This window comes from Lasioglossum baleicum, chromosome 4 (genome assembly GCF_051020765.1).
Source record: "Lasioglossum baleicum chromosome 4, iyLasBale1, whole genome shotgun sequence".
In the NCBI taxonomy this organism is placed as follows: Eukaryota; Metazoa; Arthropoda; class Insecta; order Hymenoptera; family Halictidae; genus Lasioglossum; species Lasioglossum baleicum.
The window spans coordinates 19,188,297-19,204,329 of NC_134932.1; the positions used below are offsets into that span (position 1 = coordinate 19,188,297).

The window sequence follows — 16,033 nt, forward strand, 5'->3', positions numbered from 1 at the left end:
TATGGTTTATTTGCCAGCGTGTTGTCTGTCGTGAACAGACTTGACGGAATTATCTTGTATCCTATAGGAGGGATTTTGCGCGGTGATTTCGATGCATGATGGCCTCGTTTTGTACACAACTCCCTCGATATGCTCAGCTCTAGGATATCCCAAGGACGCGTGGATCGGTCGATCATTCATCGATTATGTCCATCCGAAGGATAAGGGGACGTTCGCCGATCAGATAACCAGTGGAATTGTCTCGCCACACGAGGACAGACCGAAAGGTATGAATGCTTTCGGAATATTCAGCTTCTTATGACGATCATTATTAGGTAAATTTTTAGTATATTGACTAAATTTTACGTGAAGAATTAAATTATTACAACTTCGTAGTAACATTGACGTACAAAGTAAATTTCTCGGGCGTATACAATGTATTTCCACACCTTTTGTGTATATTAATAGCTGTATGAGAGTATATATATGCCATTCATATCCATAAACAGCTTTATGAGTTCCGTATATATTAATAGCTTTGATTAACAAGCGAAGGGTTAATATTAGCAACAAATAGTATCATCAACATGTCTATTACCATTCCAGGAACATGTTTATTTTGAATATATACGAAAGTTCATTGCTAGCTCATTGCTTAGTGAATTGGACGATGGATTTATGTATAAAATATCTATTAACATATACAGGAACTTGGTGTAATCAAATAAAAATAAAAATCAGACGGTAGTTAATATTAATTTATTGAAGAGTTACGATGCCAATACCTTATTTCTTGAATTTATTCATTCATCCACGCTGTCAACACAAACATTGCGAACTAATTCATTAATTTCTTCATGTTTGTTTGTATCTTTACAAACATTTTGTCTAACAGCGTGTCTGTGATTGTTCTCAGGTATCAACGGCAGAAGAGCGAGTCTGTTTTGCGGATTGAGAAAATATTCGAAGTCTGTGGTCCACCCAGCAACCGGTCAACATATGGAGGCAAGATCGAATTTGTACCTTCCGTTTCACTTGACATTATCGTTCAGAGACTTTCGAGACCGGGCGACGGAGCAACAACACAAAGCCATGTTCCTGGTGGTCACTGCCCAACCTGTTCATTCTGCATATAAAGGTAGTACGGTTGCAGATCTTCGAGAAGAGCCGACTGACGAAAAGATTCGATCAATTCCCATTCCGTCTAGTCCCATAGAAATGATCGTTGAAAATTGTTAAAATCGTTAGCTCCAAACGGATGAAATCGAGTCGTTTCGTTAGTCTAATCTACTCGACGACTATGTATGACTCGGTGGTTTCCATGGCGACATGCCTTATACAGAAGGTAATTTGTATTAAATTAGAATTGTTTACTCTCAAAGACCGCGACGATGTTGATAGTCTCATCTTTGTCGTTTGTCATTTATTCCTTTTCTTGTCATCTGGCCAGTTTTTCGTTTTCGTTCAGTTTGGAGACCACTGTTTCGATTATTCATTGAAATGAGAACAGTTATAAGAAGCGCACTCGCATCATCATTATTCATGGATAGATGATAGCTTCACCATGCTTTGCTTGTTGGAAATTATAGCTGGTATTTCATCGTTGACATTACTCTAACGTTTAGTCTGTGCTTTGAACGGAACGGACGAGGAACAGAAAAATTCCATCGAATATCTGTCAGACGTTTCTCTTTCTCTCATTGGCTGTGCACGTTTTCACTTGAACTTGTTGTTGTACTCAATTAAACCTTCGAAGAGATCAATTATGAGTCCTCTTTGAATAGACAATGCGACACGTCGAAGTAAAATGAAGACGTACACGCGAGTTACTTAACTGTGCTTCTGTTTCTTTGCATAATTATCTACTTAACGCTTCGTTCTTCTCTTGCTCTGGCATTAACGCTTACACTTAGAAGGATACTATCTTTACAATAATTTCTTCTATGTCTATTCGTTTCGTTTGGTTGTCTAGCTGTAGAGCGTTTTAAGGTTAACTCCAGTTAGCGCTCGTTGGATCAAGACATTCTTGATTAAAATTTAGTCTTGTTGAATTTAGTTCCTGATTGAATTCAGTCGAAAGTGCTGATTGTACTGTTCTCTATTCATAATTAAAATTACAACCATTGATAAATTCATAGATAGATAGATTCAGAAAAGATTTGTTGCTGTATTATTTTATGAATAACTTTCAATAAGATAATGATCTCACAATCAGACAGTCTCTTTTAACATGTTGCTCCACTAGATTTCAAATCGCTTTCTCGCTAAGCAAACTTGTAGTATTTAATACGTAGTAACAGTTTATTTAAAATTGTTATGGTGTGTACATGTATTGGTCGCAGTACTCTTTCGTACCGCGATCATGCTGCATTGATCATATGGCGCTCAAAGATTACAATTCACACAGTCAAATCAGTATAGCGTTGTGTCCATTATGCGCTAGCCGGAGTCAGCCTTTAGAGTGTCATACTAGAGAGAGAGTATATGAGAGAGAGAGAGAGAGAGAGAGAGAGAGAGAGAGAGAGAGAGAGAGAGAGAGAGAGCATGAGAGAGAGAGAGGGAGAGAGCTACAGAGAAGCCTGTTGAAAGGTTCGCATGGAAGAATGGCCGAAATTGGCATTTAGTTGTAAACTAAAGATTCTTTTGTTCACAAGGTGTCGTGCAAAAAGTAATGTATCCTGTGTTATACGAAACGAATAAGGTGTGTATAAAACAGACGGAAAGAGAGCGAGAGACAGAGGGAGAGAGAGAGAGAGACAGAGAACTAAACAAAAGTAAATCGCGCGCAGGCTTTTCTGCGAAGTATTGTATAGCTGTTTTGCTTTTAACGCGTGTGCCATTCTAAAGACTAAAACTTTCATTACGAAGGAACCGCCTGGCAAGAGAGAGAATGACCCCGAAATTGTTATTATCGTTATCCGCAGCGCCAGAAGAAACAATAATATCTTCGATATTCACGACCCGCCACACCGCGACGTGCCACCTATCCCATGTTGATCCCGACGTAGTCCAATACTTTGGATACCTACCTCAGGATATGGTTGGCCGTTCGCTGTTTGACTTCTACCATCCCGAGGATCTGCCTTTCATCAAAGACATCTATGAGACTGTGAGCATGCGCCCCAGAAACAAAAAAAAATCGTTTATAGGCTTCGGTACGATAGGTGTGAATGATAGAGCAAAAATAGAGTCAAGAGAACGAAAGAAATACATACGGGTAATCCGCAGAAAAAGTGCGAGCAAGCGAATCCCGAGAGCGTCGATCGACAAATAACAAAAATTCATTCGCTTCTGTCCCCCCCTCGATTATTTATACTTATACGTGTATCGTTGAACAGGTGATCAGGCTCGAAGGTGCCTCCTTCAGATCGAAACCCTACAGGTTCGGAGTGCAGAACGGTGGCTACGTCGTTCTCGAAACCGAGTGGTCATCCTTTATCAATCCCTGGACGAAAAAACTAGAGTTTGTCGTAGGTCAACACAGAGTACTGAAGGGCCCGGCGAATCCCGATATATTCCGCGTGCCGAGCGCTACCGAGTTCGGCCAGCTGGTCAACATTAGCGAGGAGGTGATCAAAGAGTCCAAGATCATCCAAGGGGAAATACGTACGCTTCTCGACGAGGTACGTCTTCCACCGATGAGATCCTCCCTGATCCATTGGTGTAGTTAGCTAGAGTCGCCAGATTAAGACTTGTCTCCCACTCTACCCTTTCCTCTTCTACCACGCTATTCCCCCATTTTCTGGCGGCGAGCATCCCCACGCTTCCGCCATAGGCCCGTCACATGACTAACCAGATAATGGCAGAGACAGGTTACTGTATTCCCCTCAATCCCCTCAATCCGAGTCAATTCCCCTGATCTGGTGACTCTGAGTTAGCACAATCGATGCTCCTAAATTTCCCTTCCCCAATTTCCAGGGGATGTGCGGATACCCGATATTTCGGGTCGGGAGGTGTCGGGTGATTTTATCGAATTTAAACGACATAACTCGAGTCTTATCACTTCAAGGACCTAAGTAGACCAAATTTGGAGACTGCAAGTCAGAAATTCTTGTGTTTTCTATTCTCCCTGATCACCGAGGAGATTAAACCTAATCTCTTCTCGGCCCGATCTGAACCGAAAAGTATCTACCAACTGCGAACCTGAAGCAAAAACAAACTCGCGTCTATTTAGTACTATGCAGTAGAACCCTGATTATCCAGAGCACGAGAAATTCTGTTCACTTACGGTGGGATCCCCTAAGCTTTTATACTATAATACATTCATCAAACTTCATCAGAAGTGACCGCTTGGTCTGGACGCGCTTAGAAGATCCTACCTTTAGCTGCTTATCTTGATCTCAATATTGTTCCCTTCAAATCGCCGCTGTTGCGATGATCTGTAGACCGTTGTTTCAATAATCAAGATCCTGTTGTGCATAATAATTACTTGATTTTAATCAGGAGTTTAAGTACTCGCGTGTATCGTTGCTCTTGATACAGGAAGCATAGCACAAAGAAGACCGTGTTTAAGAAAAGTATTGTGAATACTAGCCAGAGCATATGTACAATGCAATTGACAAGCGCAAACGGGACAGTAAAGTTAACCGAGATTAGGTCCTGTGTAGCGATAACCGAACGAAACTCTTAATTCCGGGCTAATGTGTCCGCTCAATCCCCAACGTTTTTCTCTTTTGTTCTATCGTACGTCTGCGCAGAACATCCAAAGAAAGTCAGATATAGCCGAGCTCGACGTGTCAAAGAGGTGCAAGGACCTCGCGTCCTTCATGGAAAATCTGCTCCAGGAGACGAGGGCACCCGCTCTTGGCAAAGATGTGCTCGCTGCCGACGAAAGGAGTTTTTCGGTGACTATTAAGCTACGTTTTAGTATCGCCGACACTTTATCTATTCTGCTAGTAGTTACGCTATGACGCGCTCTGCTGGTACGCTACGAGAAAGAAAGTATACTTAATTCTCCTATACATATTCCCACGTTCTGCTTGTGACGAGTCAACGTGGAAGGTATTAGATCTTATTGTTAGATACTGTAGACGCATCGTTCCTGACAATTGTGTTTTCGTATCGATCTGTTCACCGGTGTTCTCGCTCTCGATCTCATCTTGTAGATCAAAGGTGCGAAACTAGTACACAATATATGTTTATTAAGACAATATACTGTACATCACATGATTGTGTTAGAGAGAACAACACGAACACATCGTGCTGAAAATGCATAGGAACCGACTACGGCACGGTATAGGAAAAAAGAAGTTTGCAACGCTTGTTAGAGAATTTTTTTAATTTGGAAACCTAATGACACTTCGTGGCACCGAAAGGCGAGTTACGAATGACTGCGGTACCATAGTGATCTTGGAGTGGTTCTCTCGACGTAGATTGCGCAAGAATTTCTTTTTTCTTTACTGGACCGCTCTAAAAAGCATGGCGTAAGTAGAGTATAATCGACTTGGGTGGAGGACGGGGAAATACTCTAGGTTGATATACCTGTCTAGGAAGCAATCAGAAATTTCACTACGTTTCTACCACTTTCATTTTCGTTTTCAAGTAAACCCATACATTCTGGTTGCTCCCTACAGATATACAATACATCGTAGAATGTCTTAGATGATAATGGGAAAGCAATGGGTGCAAGGTGAGTAAAAGGTACACAGCAATTGATTGAACATTTTGCAGCCTGGTGTCACGATCTAACCGGATGGTTGTCTCACAAAAGTAACTCTGTAGCCACATATTTCTCACAAGTTAGGGTAATTCACGCACCGTAATTTCTTACGTGGCTAGTCGTAAGTAAACACTAATTTAAACAATAACAAAATAATAAAAGGGAAAGAGAGAGAGAGAGGGAGGGAGGGGGAAAGTAATGAGAACAAAAGAGACAAAAAAATATGAACAATCTACCAAGTTCTGTTGTACACAGACGGAGGGCAAACTGAGAATTGCGTAGGTCCGGTGATGGATAGCGTCAATTTCAAAACCTTGTAAGGACGTTGTTGGTAAGTCTATTTACCTTTTTTCCATTCAATATTACTATTCATTAAACTTTGCACATTAAAAGTGAAAATCTAAGAAAACCTTTCCGTTAAGTCAACCTCCATTGCAACAGTTTGGAACATACTGTAGCTGGTTGCTTCCGTTTTCCCGGCATCGGCAGACAGAAAGAAAGATGTCGGTCGACTGTGGAAAACTGGGAAGTGTATCGCAGAGACAAATGAATGTAGATCAGGCCCGGGCAACTTGGCGACTCCCACTGCCATCAATTTCCCCCACTATCAACTCCCCTGCCGTGCTTTATCTCGCGTGACTTGAAGGAGATACAGCCATCTATACACTCCCAATCTCCCCAACCCCCTTCTACACTCCGCAGGAAAGAAAAAAACAGATTATCGTTTCTTTATTCGACCGTGTTGCTGTTTCTTCGTCAAAGTTTTCACGCAACTTCTGCCAACCGAGGATTTGCTGGTCTTCAAACTTGTCCATTTTGTCAATGAGTTGCGACATGCGTCTCATTTCTCTGGCTTCTTGGGGTGTCTAGACAATAATCTTCTCCGTTGCATTTTCCTCAGAGAACTTCTTTCTTTATCTACCGCAAGTCTTCAAAGTTCCTCTTCGACAATCGGTTTATCGAAAAGTTTTATTAGGTCCTTAATTTGACCTTATTATTCAATTACTGACAAACGGGTTGCAACGAGAATACAATGTTTTAGTCCGCAGACAAGCAACGATCGGGATACGCTGACGCTACAAGAGTATTTATAAATTATTGCAATATGACATTCGTGAATAGAGATCTGTGCGCCTCTTCACTTACAAGGTTTTGAAACTAACGAAAGGAAAGGAGAGGGCGAGAATGGCGGACAGAGTGTGCTCGAACGTGTACGAATGGTGCTTTATAGAATTTCGACGAAAACGATTTCGTCTATCGTCCTACCCTGTATGGTTACGATTTGTCGGTAGTGTATATCTTCGAAACGAACGTCTCTCGGTGTACTTTCGCAATGGAATTACACGAGAATCTAACGAGGCGTAGTGGACGGAATAATTTTCAGCAGGATGTCGAAATTGATCTGACGATTTTTATCGATTCAGACATTCTTTTTGTTCGCGTGTTGCCTCTTCGCTGAGGCGTTGAGACACGATTTGAGGAAAACTGTAGGGAAACAAGTGTGAGTGATCAAGGCGTGGGTGGGGATAGCTGGACTGGTGAATAATGGACTTGGATAGAGAGTTGGTCGATTGTGCTGTAGCTCGAAATAATTGACAGTTGTCGCAGGCCTGGGAAAAATGAATAAGTTGGTCAACTGGTCGCTCGTGCGCTGTAAATATTGTATTTTTGCGGTGGCAAGTCTCGCGTTCGCCGATTTACACACGTGGTTGCAGCATCCTCTTGCATCGCACAGTAACCACCATTTGTTTTTGAATAATATAGAATAGTTAGAGCAATCTTTTGAAACCGCTCGGTGCGCGCCCTTAACGCAACGCAACGCAAATATGCAAAACAACTGACAGTGACGAAAATCATGTGACAACTCATTCTAAGTCGCTACAATATACTTGTGAAGGGATCACGCAATCCCTTGTTACAGGAGCACGACAGCGTGATGCTCGGTGAGATATCGCCCCATCACGAGTACTACGACAGTAAATCGTCGACCGAGACACCGCCGAGCTACAATCAGCTCAACTACAATGAGAATATCGAAAGATTCTTTAAGAGCAAACCAACGGTCACCACCATGTACGGCAGCGACGAGGAGAATATCAATTCCAGCAACGACGAGGGTGGAAAGACCAGCCCGAACTCAGCGGGTAAGAACCTTTTCTCAAATCAACTACTTTCATTAAATTTTTCTAAAATTCCATATTCAAATTGTCCGCGAACAGTTTGCTATTTTAGATTTTAAAATAACAGTTTTATTATATTTTTATTGACAACTATCTCTCAACTTTTTACAAGCTGGCGGATTCTTTTCTTATAAAAACTACTCCATTATTCTTCAATCAATTTCTTGAGGTCTGTACAAATCGGGCACAAAACAGTAAGCCAGGCTTGAGCTGTTGATATTTCTTTCGAGAGATCAATATCTTGACCAATATCAACAACTCAAACCTACCTTACTGTTAAGATCATGTCAAGGTCATAGTGTACTAGGCCGTTGAACTCGTCTTGTGACTTTTTTGAATCAACATTTTTTTATCTGGTTACCGGAAGTGCCCGAAAAGTCGTGGCGACAGTTACGTGGACACCCTGTATATTATAGTAAAATGGATTAGAAAAATGAATAAATATGTATCATTAGAATTCATTGAATGAGATAGATATTGCTATGTAATAATGTTATCGGTAGCAAGGAAATGCATGTCGCCAATAAACGGAAGCGGTGCGAGCGGCAGTGGTAGTGCAGAGAATCTCAGTAGCGGTTCGAACAATCAGACAAGTTCAGCGAGTAGAGGCAACACCTCGAACACCGCCAGTAACACCACCACCACAGAAAGTTTCAAGCCTCCCACACTGACCGAATCGCTACTGAATCGTCATAACGAGGACATGGAAAAGCTGATGATGCAGAAACATCGTGAACTCCGTTCCAGCATCAAGAACAGTGACAAACTGAAGGACTCGCGGATAAAGACCGAGAAATTGTCGGATCCGAACGCCCATTTTATCAACCAAGGTCACGGGGTGAAGAGAAGCGGAAGTCACAGCTGGGAGGGAGATAGTTTTAAAGTTAGTAAACATTATGTTCTTTATAACAATGTGATTCGATTATCCGTTTTTTAAATGATAATAACAAAGTCCATTCGTTTTTAGATTAATATTCAGTCTATTTTTGTCATCGAAATAAATTTTATTCCCGCCGTGGTTTCTGTAAAATATTTTGTGGAAATGTTAGTTTGTATAAGGATAATTTGTGGCAATTTAACAGAAAGTAATTGTTTGTATTATTTTACCAGATTTCGAAGCACGAAGAGATGTCGAGAACGAGCACCGCGGGTCAGTTCCCCACCAACGTCACTACAACGGTGGCAAGCATGAGTCTCGACCAATCAACTGTTATTCAAACAGGTGGTAACATAAACCTGTGGCAACCTTTGTCGGTTACCGTGCCGCCTCCGCCGCCAGCTCAGCCAAGCAATGTGCTACCAAAGTGGGTTCATCTTCATTATGAAAAGACAAGCCATTTCAACTTTTAGAACTATTCATAAATTGTCAAAGTATTGTATCTATCGGATAATGATTCTGTTAATTTCTAGTGCCAATTCACAAGCAATACCCAGGATACCAGTACTTCCGTCGATGATTCCAGTATACTACGTTCCTGTTCCACAAACCAACGACCCCGCAATTGTACCACCCATGCAGGAGAAGCTCAGTCCACCCCAATCAATCCAACAGCCACAGATTAATCCTTACAGTATGTACATTCTTCTTCAACGGATGAGTTTAGAATAGAGTACAGAAAGGAGGAAGTGGCAGAGAGAAGTAAGAAACATAGCGAGATGAAAAACACTTGTGCTGAGGACAGTTAAGAAGCAAGCCAACTGAACAATCACTACGAAAGATTACTGTATTACTGTACATATGACCAAACTGCGGATGTCTAGGCAAATTTTTAATTTTCATACACTCTTGTGTCATACACTATTTCAGTGATAATATAGTTGATATAAAGATACATAAAGATCCGTAGTCCAGTTATAACAAAATACAAAAACATTGCTACAAATAACATACTTACCCGACACTTGCAAATATTGTTTTGTTTCTTAACTGTCATCTCGAAGTGTGCATAAGCTATCATCCATAAGCTTGAAGTCATATAAACTGCTTGTGGGAATGTGTTCACATTTAAAAGCAGTAAAGTAGTAGCAGATTTTATGCATTTATGGCAGCAATGGACGAGTGAAAAACAAAACAGACGTTGGAAGAATTTGAGAATATCGTTACCCTGTTATCGACTTATTAAAATGATTGAAAGAAGAAATACATTCTTGCTCCTCGGAGGTACATTTCTACTACACAAGATAGCGTCTTCAAACGTTCGATTTTGTTTCTTGCTCGTCCTTTGGTAATTCACAAGTTCGCGTAAGAAAATAAGGGATTAGAAACAGAACAAGACGATGAAGTGTTTAAAATTAATGTTACAGTGTTCGTGCCAGTGTCGTACGTGACGACAACAATGGCCGGAGTGATCTGCCCTCCGGTGCTCGGTGGCCCACCAGCAGGCATGATGTACAGGCCTTTCGTAACCCCAGAACTGACCCCGGTTGCACGTGAAGCTAACAACCAGTCTGTCGTTGACAAGTGTTTGGAACGGAAACGACCGGCGAGTCAAGCGACAAGCGTCAAGGCAGAACCAGGCAGCACCATGGCGATGTCCGAGTCCTCGAAAAAAGTACATTGATTATATCTATACATATAATCAAACAATCATGTGAAAGTAATGGTCACTTGGGAACCTTCGCCTTATGTCGGAACAAAACTGTGGACTGTAATAGAAACTGACTTTCAAATCTTCATGGCAACATTTTGATCTACAGAAACGTTTAACGTTAATTTTTATTGCTGTAAGCAAGTTTCGGGGAAGGGGTGAGTCATTTCTAGCACAGATAACCATTACTTTCTTAATATCTTGTCTAGCTCGGCCATCGAACAATCCCCGTCGCTTGTATTATATTGGAAGTTGAATCTCAATTAGGTGCTATCACCCGGCGAGCTGTTTTCGTCTTGTGTAAGCATGGACGGCGGATGCTCCAGCCTGGTAGATGCTCCGACACCACTCAATCAGAAAGTGCACAAGCAGAATGATTACAATGTCGACGAATCGAGCTCGTCGAGCTTTTACAGCAGCTTCCTATACAAGAGCAGCGACAGCAGCTGCAACCCGGACCAAAAACCAACGGAGTACCTGCCTGACGTGAGTTGAAACTTAGCTAAAATAGAATGTATTGTTTTCAATTCAATGATATTATTAAGAAAAGAAATGTGGATACGGCTCCTGTGTTAATTTTCATTTTGTACGCTGCTTGTCGTGTACGGGCAATTAATAACATCACTAGGGTCGTTCGTTTTCAGGAGAACACGAAGCAGCACCAAGGTAAGCGAAGAAAAGAGCCGCCCTGGCTCGAAGGAGTCCAATTGACACCAGAGTTGATATACGAGTACCAAATACACCCGAAGACACTGACCGAAGTACTCCAAGCTGACATGGACGCCTTAAAAAATTTCAATCAGCCTTTGTTGGTGAACGATCAGCTAGGTCAGCTGTACTTGGACCTGGAAGTCGAAGGGTTCGAAACGAAGCTCGTCCTCGAAGACGGTATCACCTCCAGCGGAAGCGACAGCGGGAGCAGCAACGGAAGTTGGACAGCAGGGACGATGTCGCAGGTAAAACACAGTATAAACAGTTTCATGACGAGTCTCGCGTAACATATTATATATATTCGTTTATTTTATAATCATTGTACATATATATATATTTTGTTTATTATTGAAGAATAATAGAAGAGTATACAGTATATATTACACCATTTCTTTGTTATTAATGCATCTCTACAATCTCAACATTCAGTTTTAGTTGCAGTTTCAGTTTCAGTCATGATGTCACGTCATGAATAGTCACATCATGGTCACCTACAATCATATCTGGAGGTTTCCCAATAATTAAAAGATACATCACATTTTTTCATTATTATTTATATCTCCGTCCACAAATATTAGTCCATTTTTGTTCATTCTCATCTATACATCTCATGCATATATCCACCTAGTTACAAAATTGATGTTCCAATCCATTACATTCATGTAATTTATTATATTCTGATATACGAAGTCAAATCTAATATTTATGGACCGAGACGGACGTTACAAACAAGAAGTGTCACGAATCATCCAAACTCATTCAGCATGGTTCTCCATCAAAAAGTGTCTAATTTTGTGCACCGTTTATTGGTTACTCAAGATGGACAGACTCTTTTGCAACCAACCGATACATCCACGCGATAATACCGGAAACGATATTGTCAGTTTCGAAAGTTGATGATAGAGTGGCGGTTCGTACTAACCGGGCAGGATGTTGTTTGCAGCAAAAACATGGGACCAGAATGGTGAAGTACGGTAAACTCGTGATGATACACGAGGAGAATGCACCGTTGCCGCCAGCACCGCCACCGCAAACCGTGCCGTGTCAGCAGTTATAGGATCAATGTTGTGACGACCAATTCGTGACGAGACGCTGTGTTCAGGTTCGAAAGTGTCGCCTGCGATGTCGCGCTTCGAATTTGTGTCTGGCGATTCAATTGCAATTGGCCGCTGCGTACGAATCCGATATCGTTTGAACTGTGTCACACTCTCCATTGCTATCACCTTCACATTTTCCACTTCGAGGCAGATGAAATGGTCCGCGTGTCGCGTATGTAAAACTTCGCAACCACAATTTCTATTTTTTATTTTTAAATACGATTTTAGTTACTCAGTAAGGCATACATACATGTATATTTGATCTTTCACTTTATACACGAGTTTGAGCCTGAGTGTGATCGGACCGCGGACGTCGATGCAGAGTCGCATATTTATTATAAACTAATCGTCTGAAACCAGGATGGAAAACGACAAAATTCACGAGACCTTTTTGTTTCGCGGTCACCTGCATACTCATAGTTTTCACAGAAGCATCGAATCCGCTGTTTGATCACTCGCGTTTCATACTAAATAGTAGTATAGTACCATATTTTGTACTTTCAAGCACGCGTGCAGAAACACCAGATTCTCTGAGAAATCGGGAAAGGAGTTGAACATTTGAACTGCCTCGGAACGCGTTCTCCCTGTCATCGCACAGACAATTTACGCATTTAGAGATAAGTTAGGTGATAAGAAATCGAGAATCGTACCAGATAGAATTAGTCCGTTGAGACGTTTCAGTTCCTTTTTCCTCCTCGAAAACGAAACTCGTCGGTGCGTTTCAATGGCTCCGAAGCGGTATTCGTGCGCGTCGATCATGCCGGTGTGAAATTTTGGAGGCAGGCTCGACCAGCCCGATTGACACAGGAATAAAAAAAAAACCAGTGGTAGGGTATTTTGGTATTTGGCCCGAAAAGCCAGCAACAATGATGCTTGTTGTAGGCTCAAGGCCACAATATTATACATCGTTGAATTTGTTTTAACGTCAATACAACATTGTGTAATAAAAAATACATTTTAACATTTAAAGAATCAAGGTGACCTTAATTTTTGGCCGAGAAAAACTTAAATTACCTTTTGTTCGAAACATTTTTTTGTTTATACTTTCAAATTAAATTGACTTTATGCCGGCTTTTTGGACCAAATCCCCATTGTGCAACGTTGACGTTCGCGCGATTGTCTCCGGGTTTCTTTTCATTTTTAATGGTACGTTCTTCCCACGTAACACGATCGACAGATCCTCATTGTCTACAGTCTACAGTCTACACAAAGCGTGTAGTCTATCGGAAAGTTTGTCGGCTGCACAACGGTTTAATATAGACCTCAATGAAATTAGTATTGGAGACCGATTAGTCGACCAATGCAACATTATTTCCCGGAGTCAAGTCTTTTTTAACCTATTGTACTAGGAGCCTCATCGAATACTATCTATACCATTTTTCAATTCGATTTAGAATCGAACAGGGGAAGTTGTCGACATCGTATCACTCGAGAATGATAGATCCTCGGGGAGAATTTTTTAAGAAAATAGGTCTAGATAGAGTGACATTTTTGTTCTAGAATGTTAAATCTGTTTCCAAAGAAAATATTTGAAAAATGTCTAAAAGATTTTAATAAATTTTAATCACACTTTACTTGAAATAGTAAAATCTGATTTAGGACTAATAAAAAAGTGAAAATAAAATGAATTCTTAAAAAGGATAGAAGTCGCTTAAAGTGTCTTTTAAAACGTAGGTTTAGGTATCCAAAATCTTGTGCAGCTTTTTTTACATTTTGTGTTATTTAGATTTGATGAGAATCTTAAATCGCACGGGGTGATTTAAGAAACTGTATAGTAGTACCATTTTGGAAACTTTACGAAATGAATATTTAGTATAACATGCAAATAATGTATAGGTAATGTAAAATATAGGAGCTTTAATTAATATACGAGGAAATATAATTGAAGTATTTTAAAAAATTCTATTATATTATTGATGAAAATTGCATCAATGAACAAACAATGAAAAAACAAGGCAACTAGGTACGGTTGTATTATACAACAGACTGTAAATACTATATTTATCGTTATATGTAGCGCATTTGGCAACTTTCCCCTAATTAATGTCCTTGCAAAGTTCTTGCAAGTTATTATTGACGGGTTCCACAGAAAGTTCCTGCGTTTCGATTGATGAAAAGGTTGCTAATTTTGTGCATTTATTGTGCGTATACATACTATGAAGTTCACAATATCGTAACTTGGAAGTTTCGAAAATATTAACCCTTAAAGATAATAATAAGTAATATTAATCCACGGTAGAGAAAATAAACGAAAGCATAATTTTTGTTCATCATAAAACAGGTCGCTACATATGGAGTAACTTTTCGAATTTTATATTTTCCGAATTTATTTAATATTGTACACATATTCCAAGAGTGAATATGTACTATTACACTTATTCTTTTGAGGTGACAACATGTGATATAAAAAATGGAACTTTACGCGGAGCCTGATTGCATTTGGTAGAAATAAATTCGTTTGACTGAAGTAAAAGACATAAAGTACTTCGAAACGGGACCAAAAACGATGAGGTTGCTCAGATTTGAAAGCGTTGTGTCCGATTGCACCTCGGAATACGAACTCTGTTGAATGAAATACATTCATAGTTTTATAAACGAAGAAGGCGAAGAGTGAATTTATAATGGTCTCCAAAGGTTGTTACATGTTTTTAAAGCCTCTAGTTCTAGTGGACCAGAGTTGCCAGATAAGGGGAGAGAATGATAGAAGAGGAAGGTAGAATGGAGACACAAGTCTCAATCTGGCGACTCTGTGTTTAATATCGATCAAACCATGACGCAGTTTCGATAGTTACGCCGTATAGCTGAATTTAAAAAAAAATCATCTTTTCGAAATATCATTTTGCCTTTTCATCGCGAAACAGAACTGAGAAGGTTATACTTGAAGGAGAAACGTCCTGGAACATTGAACGCTAGCATTTATACGATCGAAAAGTATTTTATATACTATTTGCTTGTACAAAGAACATGTTTACAATTAATTATTGAGAAATATTTTGTATACCAGTGAATCGCGAATAATCTTTCGGAACCTTCGGCTAGTTCGCCGAGTTGTCCGCCATGTTTCTTATAATTAGAACGAACAGTAATGCCTTCAATTTTATAACTCCTGCGAAGATGAAGATACTTTGATGAACGAATATCGGAAACATTGCTTTGACCTGACTCCTTCGTTTGCTAGTTTTATTTTACCACTTAGTTGCCTCCCTTCGTTATAGAGTTCCTTGCAACAATTGTGCAATTTTTCGAAATCGTCACGAAAGATTTAACCATATTGTGCACTTCGTCACTTTATCGCAGTACTTTCTGGATGTTCGTTGGCTAAAAATGTCCGTTTAATCTAAATGACTATAGCTAGCATGTTCTGTGTCGCCATGTACGACAGGCCTGTCCCACTTCTTCATTCCGCTGAGGCGGGAGGTGACGTTCCCCCACTATCTGACACGGTCGACGGTCGTATCGCCGCTTAAGTAGTGGGGGAACGGATTGATTGATGGTGGGGACCGTGCGACTCGCGACGGAGAAGAAGTTGGACAGGCCTGACGTATATACGGTATGCACTGAAACTCATTTTCAGGCCAAGTGATATTTTTGTCATTGATAAATAAAGTACAAGAAAACAATTGTTGGTATCACTGTTACAAGCGAAAAAATAGGTAATTTTTACAAAATGTATTAAACTCTATAACGTCTACCGTTTCTGGTACACGCGGCCTGAAAATGGCATCTCAGGTACGTGTTAAATGACTGAAAACATGAGATGGTCAATTCCTTTGTGGCGATTTTTTGGAACCGATCGTTATTGATAGAGATTTATGGGGA

General features: G+C 40.4%; 1 protein-coding gene across 9 annotated transcripts in view; it reads left to right on the forward strand.

Annotated features, from left to right (window-relative positions):
- The window catches only part of Per (period circadian regulator), a 31,205-nt gene extending 16,761 nt beyond the window's left edge, over positions 1-14,444 (forward strand). For 5 of the 9 annotated variants that reach the window (XM_076421922.1, XM_076421926.1, XM_076421927.1 and 2 more), the window contains 13 exons: positions 68-266; positions 896-1,117; positions 2,904-3,088; positions 3,318-3,602; positions 4,677-4,823; positions 7,536-7,782; positions 8,322-8,701; positions 8,929-9,122; positions 9,229-9,389; positions 10,123-10,370; positions 10,674-10,892; positions 11,051-11,362; positions 12,061-14,444. In XM_076421922.1, the coding sequence (XP_076278037.1) occupies positions 68-266; positions 896-1,117; positions 2,904-3,088; positions 3,318-3,602; positions 4,677-4,823; positions 7,536-7,782; positions 8,322-8,701; positions 8,929-9,122; positions 9,229-9,389; positions 10,123-10,370; positions 10,674-10,892; positions 11,051-11,362; positions 12,061-12,174 (2,913 nt within the window). In that variant the 3' untranslated portion in view covers positions 12,175-14,444. Of the gene's footprint in view, positions 1-67; positions 267-895; positions 1,118-2,903; positions 3,089-3,317; positions 3,603-4,676; positions 4,824-7,535; positions 7,783-8,321; positions 8,702-8,928; positions 9,123-9,228; positions 9,390-10,122; positions 10,371-10,673; positions 10,893-11,050; positions 11,363-11,546 lie in introns of all 9 variants that reach the window. The other 4 variants (XM_076421928.1, XM_076421929.1, XM_076421930.1 and 1 more) reach the window with 3 other exon arrangements.
- Positions 14,445-16,033: the final 1,589 nt, after the last annotated feature.